The sequence below is a fragment of the Hemicordylus capensis genome, chromosome 3 (genome assembly GCF_027244095.1).
Source record: "Hemicordylus capensis ecotype Gifberg chromosome 3, rHemCap1.1.pri, whole genome shotgun sequence".
NCBI lineage: Eukaryota > Metazoa > Chordata > Lepidosauria > Squamata > Cordylidae > Hemicordylus > Hemicordylus capensis.
In genome coordinates this window covers 346,164,230-346,177,835 of record NC_069659.1, presented here as the reverse complement: position 1 = coordinate 346,177,835, position 13,606 = coordinate 346,164,230, and the positions used below count along the sequence as shown (strand labels likewise).

At 46.7% G+C, this 13,606-nt stretch overlaps 1 protein-coding gene across 4 annotated transcripts in view; it reads left to right on the top strand.

Moving 5' to 3' along the window:
* MCCC1 (methylcrotonyl-CoA carboxylase subunit 1) overlaps positions 1-4,825 on the top strand; it is a 34,576-nt gene extending 29,751 nt beyond the window's left edge. For all 4 annotated transcript variants that reach the window (XM_053307656.1, XM_053307655.1, XM_053307657.1 and 1 more), the window contains one exon: positions 4,598-4,825. In XM_053307656.1, the coding sequence (XP_053163631.1) occupies positions 4,598-4,720 (123 nt within the window). In that variant the 3' untranslated portion in view covers positions 4,721-4,825. The remainder of the gene's footprint in view (positions 1-4,597) is intronic.
* The last annotated feature ends 8,781 nt before the right edge of the window (positions 4,826-13,606 follow it).

Sequence of the window (13,606 nt, the reverse complement as noted above, 5' to 3'; positions counted from 1 at the left end):
GCCCGCCAACCTATACCCAGCAGCTCCCCCACCTCAGCTGCGGCTCCAAGCTTGGAGGGAGGATGCAGAGAACTCCCTATCCTTGGTGCTCTCTAGCCTGGCTTGCCACCCAATCCCAGCCTGTGAACGTGGCTGTTTTTGTCCACGTGCACCAGCCAGGCGGAAGAGGCACCAACCATCCAGGTCTTATAGGAGTGACTGCAGGTACCCCCCCCCCCGATCCCTATGATCACGCTAGGGGTTTAAGGGGGCGCAGCAGGAGTAGATTCCCATTGCTGCAGAGAAGGCAGGTTCACTCTCCCCCTGCTTACAGGCCACCTGCTAGGCCCAACCAGGCAGCTATACAACCGCAATTTGAGGACCCTCCAGCATGGCCGCTGCCTATGGGTCCACTCAGGCTCATCTCAGTCCATTCCTTGTCTCTCTCTCCGGTTGGGGGTAACACAGGTCCTACTAACCTCAACATTCAGACTACTGTCCCTGAACTCTTATCAGAGTTCAGCAGGCATTACCGGTCGTCCCCAATCCACCTAGGCAAACGGTTAGTGCGGTTTCTCACACTTGCGTGTCCTGAACCAGAATGCACTGTGAGGCCTCCACCTCAGAATTGCATGACATCACTCCTATTAAGGAAGAAGGGGAATGGTCATCAGATGCTAATCAGGGGCCTCTGGCTCAAACCATGGAATGTGGACTCTAAATCAAAGGTGAACCCTCGTCTTCTCCCTTCCAAGGAACCAAGCTGTTTGGGTCAGCTCTCAACTCAGTCATGTTGAGACTAAAGACAAGAAAAAAGCAATGCTATTTCATCCCAACGGAGGCTTCTACAACTGACTAAGAGATCATAGAACCCCTCGTGCTAACTGGCACCAGCCTTGGAATCCCAGGGCCCGCCAACCAAACAGACAGAATCAGTCCAATCATCCATATACCACCCCACTATTTGCCAGGTCCTTCAATAAGCGGCAACAGCAGCCAACACAACAATGATGCTATTCCCCCTCCACGGGTGGGGGGGAACTCCTGGACTTTTACCACATATGGGAAGCTTCCACCCAGGATTAGTGGGCCTGCGATACTATGTTCTAGGTTTCCAACCTATCTCTCCTACACATTTCCGGTCGATACCAACCTCCAGGAACTCAAACAAACATCGCCTAATGATTCAGGCCATTCAACATCTAGTTCAAATTCCAGCCATAGAAGTAGTTCCATCAACAGACTTATGTCAAGGAGTTTATTCTATTTTGGTTTCAGTACCCCAAAAAAGACAGCTCCTGGAGGATGGTGTTAGACCTGAAATCTCTCAACAAATACATTAAAAAATGCAAGTTCCACATGGAAAGTACTGCAGCCTCTACCGGAAGGAGATTTCCTACATCATTGGACCTATAGGAAGCATATCTTCACATCTGCATACTATCAGCCCACTGCATATTCCTTCACTTTGCCTACAGTGGGAATCACTATCAGTACTGGGCACTTCCACTTTGCCTCTCATCGCCGCCCCCCCCCCCCGGGTTTTCATCAAAGTGATGGTTGTGTTCGTAGCTCATACGCATCTTCAGGGCCTTCATCTAGATCCTTATTTGGATTATTTTCTCGTCAGATCGCAGTCCTTATGCCAGGCAGAGGGATATATCCAACAGGTGCTCTGCCTTCTACAACAACAAGGGTTCCTGATCAATGTTTCCAAGAGCTCTCTCTTTCCATCTCAGCAACTAGAGCACCTGGGGGTCAACATTCAGACTCAGCAAGGCACAGTTTCATTAACCCAAGCCCGGAAGTCCAAACTATGATCCATCATAGCACAACTACTACACAAACTGTCTGCAGACCTCATGCTACTGGCCCAACTACTGGGGGCCATGATCTCATGCCTAAATATCGTTCCATGAAGACAGTGGTATTCCAGGCCATTCCAGTGGGTCATATTACCTCACCAGGACAACATAATAAGAACAGCCCTGCTGGATCAGGCCCAAGGCCCATCTAGTTCAGCATCCTGTTTCACACAGTGGCCCACCAGATGCCGCTGGAAGCTTACAGGTAAGAGTTCAAGGCATGCCCTTTCTCCTGCTGCTACTCTACTGCAACTGGTATTCAGAGGGATCCTGTCTCTGAGGCTGGAGGTGGCCTATAGCCCTCAGACTAGTAGTCCTTGATAGACCTCTCTTCCATAGTTATCCAATCCCCTCTTAAAGCCATTCAGGTTGTTGGCTGTCACCACATCTTGTGGCACAGAATTCCACAAGCTGATTTTGCGTTGTGTGAAAAAGTACTTTTGTTTGTTGGTCCTAGATTTCCTAGCAGTCAATTTCATGGGATGACCCCTGGTTCTAGTGTTATGTGAGAGGGAGAAAAATTTATTTCTATCCACTTTCTCCACACCATGCATGATTTCATAGACCTCTATCATGTCTCCCCACAGTCGTCTTTTTTCTAAACTAAAAAGCCCTAAGTGTTGTAGTCTTGTCTCATAAGGAAGGTGCTTAGGCCCCTGACCATGCTGGTTGCCCTCTTCTGCACCTTTTCCAGTTCTAGTGTCTTGTTTAGATGTGATGACCAGAATTGTACTCAGTACTCCAAGTGTGGCCGCACCATAGTTTGGTATCGATCCCTAGCGTAGAATTGGCCTTTTCCACAGCTGCTGCACATTGAGTCGACACTCTCAATGAGCTATCCACCATGACCCCAAGATCCCTCTCCTGGTCAGTCACCCACAGCTGAGATCTCATCAGTGTATTCGTGAAGTTGGGGTTTTTCATCCCAATGTGCATCACTTTACACTTGCCAACACTGAACCACATTTGCCATTTTGTCGCCCACTCACTCAGTTTGGAGAGAATCTTTTGGACCTCCTCACAATCTGTTTTGGATTTCACTACCCTAAATAGTTTGGTGTCATCTGCAAATGGCCACCTTGCTGTTTACCCCTACTTATAGATCATTTATGAATAAATTAAAAAGCACCAGTCCCAGTACAATCCCTGGGGGACCCCACTTCTTACTTCCCTCCATTGTGAAAACTCTCCATTTATACCTACCCTCTGAGAGAGAATCATGCCTGCAACCTTGGAGAAGCTGTTGCCAGTCTGTGTAGACAATACTGAGCTAGATGGACCTACGGTCTGACTCAGTATATGGCAACTTCCTAAGTTCCTATGTTCCTGTCCTTCAAGCAGTTACCAATCCACACATGTATTTGTCCTTTGTCCACATGTATTATCAAGAGTCTTTGATGAGGAACTTTGTCGAAACACATTAGCCACTGAACATTACCAGGTTCCCCTGATGGCCTCACTGCAGCGCTCTCTACACTAGTGGTCCTCTCCATCCCTAGACAGGGCTATGCCCCTTCGGGCCTCCAACCATCTAGTGATCACCACGGATGCCAGCAACACTGGATTGTTGTGTTGTGGGATGCACTTCACACAGGGTACAGATCACTGGATGAGCTCGATAACAGCATCAACTGGCTAGAAGTACAGGCAGCCATGTTGGCACTTCTCATACCAAATCCACAACCATCACGTCCTCAAACAGATGGACAACATAGCAACAAAGGCACACCTCAGTCACCAATGGGGCACAAGGTCTCTATGGTAGCTCTATCCACAGGTGTTTCAGCTAATAGCCCATAGCTTCGGCCTACCATTTCTGGACCTCTGTGTGTCACTGCTCTACAATCAACTCAAGTCTTTCTTCAGCAGATACCACTGCCATCAAGCTGCAGGGTTGGATGCACCCCTGGCCCCAGGGCCTAGTATACGCGTTCCCACCAGTTGCAAAGGGGGAACACTGCTCCCCGTTGCGATTGGTGGCACTTTTCTGGCCTAGAAGACCCTGGTTCTCAGACCTCAACAGCCTGTCTACCTGTCCCCCTGTGGCCTCTTCAAGACAGACCGGCCCCCCTCGCCCAAGGTCCACTGTTTCACTCAGAGCCGTCCTCGATGCTCCAGCAGGTGGTCTCTTCCTAAATCTTTCTCAGTCTGTACTACCTAACAGCGCTGCCCACCTGGAGACTACCGCTTTGGTATGCCCCACTTAAAGGGATACCCTCCTACAATGGGAGAGAAAGGAACATTGGTAGTCTTATTGTGAAGGTCCTTTCTTCCCAGTGTTTGGAGGATATCTAGCCCACCCCACATTGTGTGTGACTGGCTGGTTTTCTTCCCTTTTTCGGCTTGATTGGCACACTGCAGCCTACCCTTGTGTGTCCTTTCCTGTGATATACTAACAATGTTTTTTCTATTCTTAATTGTCATATGCATGTTATCTCTGACCACCGCCAGTCACCTCAAGTTAATGTTCTATTCTGTTCATGTTCTGTCTTAAATGTTCTCTTACCTGCCATGTTTGCAATACAGTTCCGCTGGAGTCTCTTTTTTCTGTTAGCATCTTTGCAAGACATTCACAAAACTGGGCAGTCCTAGCCCAGACCCACCATGGGAGCCTAAAGATTCATGAGATCCTGTCTGGGAGAAAATGGGCGTGACAACCCACTAAAAGGGATACCCTCCAAACACGGGAAGAAAGGACTACCTATGTTCCTTTTCCTGTAAATTGTTTTTAACATAAATTTCTTTCCCTGCAGCATACCATCCGGGCTCCAAAGGCAGGGATAATAAAGAAAGTTCATTATCAAGAAGGATCACAGGCCAACAGACATGCTCCACTAGTTGAATTTGTGGAGGAAGATTCTGATTCGGAGTCATAGTGATCTCCAGTATGAATGAAGTGAATGAAGGTGCCATTGATTCTTTTTTCTTTAAGAAAGCATCTTTATTCATTGAAATAATTGCTAATAAAATGCTTTTATTTCTCCTGGTGTTGGATATTTGTTTCATCACAGCTTAGCTTTGGCCAACTGCCTTCATATTAGGGATGTGCACAAATCGCGATTTGAAGAGAGATTCATAGCACATCCCCGCACCTTTAAAAGGAGGAGAGCAGGTCCATACCTGCTCCTGTACCGCTCGCCTGCAGCTTCCTGTTTGGGCAGCATGCCCCCCAGCTGCCATACCGCGCTGGTGGCACTCTCCCCAGCGGCCCTCATGTGACAGTGGCCGTCACACACGCAACTTAAAATTCAATAAAAGTGTGGATGCAGTGGCTGGAGTGATCGGCTCATTTATCAGTTTGCCTAACCTAAAACCTTCCAAGCATAGTTTGGAAGGAAGAGCAGGATGGAGGTGTGATGAATAAATAATATATGACTAAAATCACAAGCCTGCCAACCTTGCCCTGAGAAGGATATCTAGGTAACAATGCCTTGAAGCAGTCAAGAATATTGTGTCAGGCAACATAGCTGGGATGAAAACCGAGTGAACACCCTTGATTATGACCTACAACCTTATAGCCCTAAGAAAGGTGTCATAAGCCAATTGAAAGTAGTTGTAGAAGAGGAAACATGACAAGAAAGCTTGTCTTAGAAAGAGAAAAGGAAGAGAAAGCTTGTCTTAGACTTTTTACTTTTTCGTTGTTTTAAAGGTCTGTGAGCTTTGACCAATTTATTATTATTATTATTATTATTATTATTATTATTATTATTATTATTATTATTATTACATTTATATCCCGCTCTTCCTCCAAGGAGCCCAGAGCGGTGGTGGTTATTTAACCAGTAATCAATTACAACTTATAATTAGATCAAAATGTGTCCATAATTAGGGGTTGGACTGAAATGCACACCAATTCTTAGGCCTATACGGATGTCCTAGTTCCTACCAGCAAGTAACAAATTGGTTTTAAAACGCCATTTTTCTCTTCCGAGTTAATATCAACTAGCTGATACACCGCATTTCACATTAAAACCATTATTGCTCCTCAGAACCACAGGGACGAGTAGTTGACAGAGCTCCACTGAAATCTGTAGTAGCTGGGTTGAACATTTTAATTCCAAAGCCATTTTGACTCTGCTGTGTTAATGAAAAATGGAATCTGTTATATATTTTGAAGAACTGGGTGGGTGGGTGCAAAATAAAGTCATACTTCCTGATGACCTACAAACACCAAATTTTGCATACATAATCCTGGCACTTAAATTAGCTGAATGCACAGCTTTTTACACAGGAATATGCTAAAGAAAAGATTTAAAAATATTTGTATTGTTAACACTCAATTCATATCAATTCCAAAATGTCATCATGCCCAAGAGAAGCAGATCTTTCTCAGGTTCAAATTTACTAGGATTCAAATTAACTGTATGTGTTTAAGAATATAAGAACAGCCTTGCTGGATCAGGCCCAAGGCCCATCTAGTCCAGCATCCTGTTTCACACAGTGGCCCACCAGATGCCGCTGGAAGCCTACAGGCAGGAGTTGAGGGCATGCCTTCCCTCCTGCTGTTACTCCCCTGCAACTGGTACTCAGAGGCCTGCCTTTGAGGCTGGAGGTGGCCTATAGCCCTCCGACTAATAACCGTTGATAGACTTCTCCTCCATGAAGTTATCCAAACCCCTCTTAAAGTCATCCAGGTTGTTGGCTGTCACCACATCTTGTGGCAGAGAATTCCCACAAGTTGATTATGCGTTGTGTGAAAAAGTACTTCCATTTGTTGGTCCTAGATTTCCTGGCAATCAGTTTCATGGGATGACCCCTGGTTCTAGTGTTATGTGAGAGGGGAAATTTCTCTCTATCCACTTTATCCACTCCATGCATGATTTGATAGACCTCTATCATGTCTCCCCGCAGTCGTCTTTTTTCTAAACTAAATAGCCCCAGGTGTTGTAGCCTTGCTTCATAAGAAAGGTGCTCTAGGCCCCTGATAATCTTGGTTGCCCTCTTCTGCACCTTTTCCAGTTCTACAATGTAGGGATGTGCCTGGTCCGGAGCAGTCCGGACCGGCACCAAAGGGGGGCCTTTCTTTTAGGGCGGGGAGGGCTTACTTACCCCTCCCGCCTCTTTGCCCCCTCCAGCGCCCGTATTTTACTGTGTAATTGGGGCGCTGGAAACCAGCTGCCCCCGCCGCCCCCCCTCCCACGAGCGGATTAGGGCCAAAAGTAAACTATTGCCGCCGTCGCCTGCTCTCCCTCCCTCCCAGCCGCCTGCCCGATTCCTCACCACATGTTTTTCCAAAAAAGAGAGGAGCTCGCGAACAGAGCTCCTCTCTTGGCAAAGTCTCGGCTCCAACTGGGGCCTTGGGCGCGCACGCGCCGCAAAGGACGACTGGGAGTTCCGCCGGAGGCCTGGCTACCCGCCAGCAGGGGAAGAGGCCGGGTAGACCGGGCCTCCGGCGGAACTCCCAGTCGTCCTTTGCGGCGCGCGCGCACCCAAGGCCCCAGTTGGAGCCGAGACTTTGCCAAGAGAGGAGCTCTGTTCGCGAGCTCCTCTCTTTTTTGGAAAAACATGTGGTGAGGACTCGGGCGGGCGGCTGGGAGGGAGGGAGAGCGGGCGACGGCGGCAGTAGTTTACTTTTGGCCCTAATCCGCTCGCGGGGGGGGGGCGGCGGGTTTCCAGCGCCCCAATTACACAGTAAAATACGGGCGCTGGATGGGGCAAAGAGGCGGGAGGGGTAAGTAAGCCCTCCCTGCCCTTAAAGGAAGACCCCCCACCCGGACCCGGACCGGCCAGGTCCGAACCGGTCCGGACAGTTTGGAGGCCTTTAGAATGGCCTCCAGACCGGTTCGGACACACCCCTACTACAATGTCCTTTTTTACGATGTGACCAGAACTGTCACCCCTTCCTAATGATCTCTTGCATGGAATTGGCCTTTTTCACAGCTGCTGCACATTGAGTCGACCCTTTCAGTGAGCTGTCCACCACGACCCCAAGTTCCCTCTCCTGGTCAGTCACCAACAGCTCAGATCCCATCAGCATATACTTGAAGCTGGGGTTCTTTGTCCCAATGTTACACTTTACACTTGCCGACATTGAACTGCATTTGCCTCTTTGTCGCCCACTCAACCAGTTTGGAGAGATCCTTTTGGAGCTCCTCACAATCCGTTTTGGATTTCACTACCCAAAAGAGTTTGGTATCATCTGCAAATTTGGCCACCTCGCTGCTTACCCCCTACTTCTAGATCATTTATGAATAAATTAAAATCAATGTTACATTTGCTACTTTCCAGTCCTCTGGTACAGAGCCTGATTTCAGGGATAAGTTATATATTTTAGCAAGGAGGTCAGCAATTTCACATTTGAGTTCTTTGAGGACTCTTGGATGGATGCCATCTGGCCCTGGCGATTTGTTAGTTTTTAGTTTTTCCAGACAGTTTAGAACATCATCTCTTGTCACTTCTATCTGACTCAGTTCTTTAGCCTCTACCCTGGAAAAGCCTAGTTCAGGAACAAGAATATGTTCAGTATCAATTGCCGTGAAGATGGACATGTTTCAGTAAAAGGAATCTTGTTTGAAGTTGAAATCTTACAAATTTCGAACTCTGGTTTTACTTCCCTTTTGCAAGCACATTAATAAAGAACCTTATGACATATGTAGATGGCCTTCAAATAGTGATTCTGCTCATTGGCGAGCCACCTCCCTGCATTACAATTAGTTATTGTGGGGTGAAGTTTTGGTAATTCATGGCTTTCTACCACCCCCACCACCCCAATTAAGTGAGCCCTTTGGGGACAGGGGACCTTCTTATTTTATGTATCATTTTTCTGTGTAAACTGCTTTGAGAACTTTGGTTGAAGAGCGGTATATAAATATTCATAGTAGTAGTATACTGTACAGTTTAAATAGCCACTCTCCCTGCTTCTCAGCGGGTGCGCAGGCAGATTTAAAGTGTTGTGTGAGACACAGGCTTCTCCATCTGCTCTTGCCTGTTGCACCATTTATTTAAATCTCCGTGTCAGCTGAGAAGCAGGGAGAGTAGCTATTTAAACTTTACACCTCCGCTGGCACATGGAGAGGTTTAAAGTTTAAAAGGCCATTCTTCCCACTCAGGCTGCTCCATCCATTCTCACCACAAGATTGGATGGTTTAGCTAAGGAACCTAACCCAATTTTTAACCTACTTTCCAGTAGGCTCATGAGATCACCTGGCATTCCGTGTGTATGTCTATCTGTGTATGTGTCCATCCATCCCCCCGGACCAATATGAACCAAATCGAGTACAGTTGTAGGGACACATAGGGACACCTCAGTGGCATAGTTTGTGATGACATGTCATCCACCTTGATTCAAGATGGTTAATGCGTAAATGTTTGAGGCGCAAGTGGGCTAACTTGTGAACCGCCTAACCCATTTGAACCAAATTTGCTACAACTGTAGGGACACATAGGAATGCCTTAATGACATAGTTTGTGATTATGTCATCCACCCCAATTCAAGATGACAGACGTGCGAACGATTTGAACCAAATTTGGTACAATTGTAGTGACACCCAGGGACACCTCAACGGCGTGGTTTGTTATATCACCCACTCCAATTCAAGATGGTAGAAGAACAAATGTTTGAGGTACAAGTAGGCTAAAAGTGCAGGGACACATAGGGACACCTCAAATGCATTGTTTGTGATGATGTCATCCACCCCAATTCAAGGCGGTAGAGTAGACGTATTAATGTTTGAGGTGCGTGGGCTAACTTCTGAACTGCCTAACCACTTTGGACCAAATTTGGTCCAGTTGTACGGATAGTGAAAGGAAAGTAGGCAGATTAGTTCTTACTAGAACAACTTGTTTGAGTTAGATCAAGTATTCCAATATCTCAGTTTCCATACCCCTGCGATATTAGAGACCTCCTGGATTTCATTTCTTGAACTTTTCCTAATAGTTTAATAAATGAAAAATGACTGCTCAGGCAAAACAGATACCTACTAGTGTTCTATATTTCCAAGCTGATGAAAACAAAAATATTTCTTAAAATGGCATTTTCTATAAATAATAAGGAAACCACTAGTACAAAGGAATCACTGGTTTGGGCTTTAGATGTTGGAGATAGTGCTTCAAATCCCTGGTCAATTAAGAAACATACTATGTTGCTTTGGGGAAGTCCTGTTTTCTCAGTTTAGCTTACCTCACAGATTTGTTGTGAGGATGATGCAGGTAAGAAAAGCAAATTTCTTACAGTGAATTCCTTTTTTGAAAGTCCCAGAGGGCACTTCCTCTGCAACAGTAGGCAAAACCAACTACAGAAAGAGGGTAATTAATATATCCTGAGACCACCTATGGAACTTTAGGATAGGCACCAACCTATCCTTGTGAAAAATGCTGAGGATCCAGTGAGAGAGTTCCTAGCTGACACCTGTCTAGCCAAGGCGGTTGCAACCAGAAACATGACCTTGAGAGTTCAAAACTAGTCCTATGAAGGCCATGAGAACCCAATTCAAATTCCATGCGAGGGAAATGGTGCCCTACAGGAGGATTCAATAAAACTACCCCTTTTACAGACTAGATGTTTGCTGTGAGTCCTGATGAGAATGTGGATGTCCTAGAAGGCCCCAAAAGCCAACTTGATGGCCCAGTCCTCCAATAGTTCTTTTCACTCATCCCTTTGCCCTTCAACATGCCTGCTTTTGGTGCCAAAAACTCCCATGGCAATAGTGGCATTTTGTGGCCATTCTCCAGTGAAGCATTGCTCTCTGCCTTCAATAATGCTGCTGCCATTCTAGTGGGTGTGGCCTAGAAAAGCTGTAGGAGGCAAGACAGTCTAGCAGCTCTGTCCTCTGCCTGCCCTATATAGAAGGGAGGGAGTTGAGATGTGTGTACCAAGCACTGCTGTTGTCCTGCTGCATCAGCACATTTGTGGGGCCAACATGCCTGCTGAGCTTTGCTGTGCCTGGGAACAACCCTGCCCAGGCTGCTCAGCTCCACTGCAGCTGGGGTCTGTGGGTCAAGCCCTTAGGGTCCTTTGTCGAGAGAACAAAGCTTGGCAACATGCCGTCCCTTGACTGCTGCTAGCAGCACTGTTAATTCTCCCCCTCCTCACAGGGAAAAATCCTTCATCCTTGGCTAGCCTCCCTCTGCAGAGGCTAATTCTGCAATTGATCCTGCATACTATTCCAGGGGAAGGTGCCATCCCAATGTTTCTGAGGTGCCGTTCCTGGTAGTCAAGGGGAAATTATAATATTCTTAAAAACCAAATGCTGAAGAGTGCTTTAGCGATTAAATATATCGCCATGCACAGAACTTGCAAGAAGGAAAATTAACCTGAGTAAGTTCTGACTACATAATAGGCTTCACTCTACTGGATCTGAAAGTTATTTTTCAATGAATCATAGAACTACCAGGAAGCAAAATAATCCAAGCCAAGATCCTTCCACTTCCCCATGCCCCAGTAACTGGCACAACCCAGTCCGCATTGTGTCACAAGCAAGCTGAAGGGATGAATCATTAAACACTCGATGGGATGGGATGTAGATCAGCATGTCTCAGCCCACTAAAATAAAAAGGCTGGGGAATGGGGGGGAAGGTCTTACTCTGCATAGGATTGGGCTGCATGGTGCCTTCAGAGTTTATTTTTTCCCTTTTCAAAATCCATTTCAGAAAGGATGGAAGGTCCCACACAAGCTACTACCAAGGGCTTGGAGGAGTGGAATGTGTGAGAGATACAGAGGTACCTATATGGACATTTTCATCTGCATTGCCTGAAAGGTCTTGAGGAAAGAGGAGACACACAGATGCAGGCAAGACCCTTTCTCTTGCTCTGGTGCTCTTTTGTTTCACTGCCAGGCCAATTTAGATAGTGTGAACAGAAGAGAAATTCCCCTCATGTTTCTATCGATATCAGTATCTCCAAGGATGGTGGAATTTCAACCCATCAAAAGGGAAACTTGAAAGAGCAGGAGAGACACTCTCCATACAATATCTACCACATGGGTGTATTCCTCTGTATAGTACAACTAGGATTAGAATCTCACTCTATCAACATGATACTCCCAAACCAGAAGCCTATTAATGGGATTACTGCTACACTTGTATTCTGCCTTTCCTCCAAAGACAAAAGCTACATGAGGTCATCCCATTTTAGCTTCACAACAATCCTTTGGGGTAGGTTAGGTGGCATATGTGCATAACCCAAGGTCACACACCAAGCCTCACGGCTTCCTTTGTGGGATTTGAGGCACAAATACCCCAGCATAAGAGCAAGTCCATATGGATTTCTGATGTTTAAGGTTTCTGATGTTTCCCCTGCTAACTTACTTACTTACTTATTTATTTATTTATTCATTCATTCATTCATTCATTCATTCAAACTTGGCAAAGAGGCACCTTTTACCATGGTGATTCTCTTTATTTAGCATGGGGAGAGTAACTGGCCCTATCCACCCCCAGCACAGTACCTCCAGTGACTGTTGCTGGTGTCTATCTTATGTTTCTTTTTAGATTGTTGAGCCCTTTGGGGACAGGGATCCATCTGATTTATTTATTATTTCTCTGTGTAAAACCGCCCTGAGCCATTTCTGGAAGGGCGATGTAGCAATCAAATAAATAAATAAATAAATAAATAAGGCCCCATTTCTGCCACTCCAAAGTGGTGTGTATAGGGGAGCTTCCCAATTTCAAGAGGGACCCTTTCCCCTCAAAAATACAGGGGTATTCTCCCTCACTCCGTGAATAATCTGATCAAAGCCAAAATGTGTTTCTCACTGCTCCCAACAGGGTCAGGATCCTCACCTTGGAAGAACTAATCTAGAAGAGGGGAGGAGGAATGACCACCCTCCACCTCCCTGCCCTAGAGCGTCTCCAATCTCCCCTTATGGGCATGAAATAATGGTCCTACTGGGATTCAGAGCGGTGTTTAATTTGGCTCCCAAGTGTGTGGTCAGGATTTCACCCATGAGGGAGGAGGAAGACTAGCTGGTCACCTACTCTTAGAGTTCAACAAATGCTCAGGACTGTATTCCAGGTGAATATAAAATAAAACTAGAACCAAAGCAAGAAGTACTCCTCACTTTAATTCTAGTTTTATTTTCTGCTCCTAGGACGCATTATGCAAAGACCCCAGCTCCCTTGAGAAGTCCATAATGCTGGGGAAAGTTGAAGGAAAGAGAAGAGGGTGACCAGCAGCAAGGTGGATGGACTCGATTACAACAGCCATGAATGCACCACTGAGAGACCTTAAAGGCCAAGTTGAAGACAGATCATCCTGGAGAGAAACTATCTACGTGGTTGCTAAGAGTTGACACTGACTTGACAGCACTTAATCAATCAATCAATCAATCAGGGTTGTCAACCCTCCAGGATTGGCCTGGAGTCTGGCATCAGTCTCGCAGGTGACGCTTAAAAACAATCCTGGCGATCGGAACGTTTGAATGGCTTGATCCTGGGCATAAATATGGGGCGAGGGGGGGATAATCTCCAATCCAAGTGGGCAAACATACCCCCCCCCCGGCTCCCACCCCACAAGGATTTCCTGCATCCAAGGGAGGCGTGACTTCCATGGCCTCCAACAGGGATTTGCCCACACCTTTAAGGGAGAACTGGGGCGGTGTATACTATGTGAGTGAGAGACAAGCCGATCAGCCCCCCAGGATGGACTCCCTGCCCTCTCCTCCTTCCACGGTTCAGACCTCTCCCTCTGCACTCCTCCAGGTGTGGGGCAAGAAGTGTGACCCCCTCACAGGAAGGCACCGCCCCCCCCCCTTTTCTAGGAGTGACCCTGAGAACTCGAGCACTGGCCGGGCGGGGCCTCTCTCTCTGTCTTTCTTGTCCTTGTT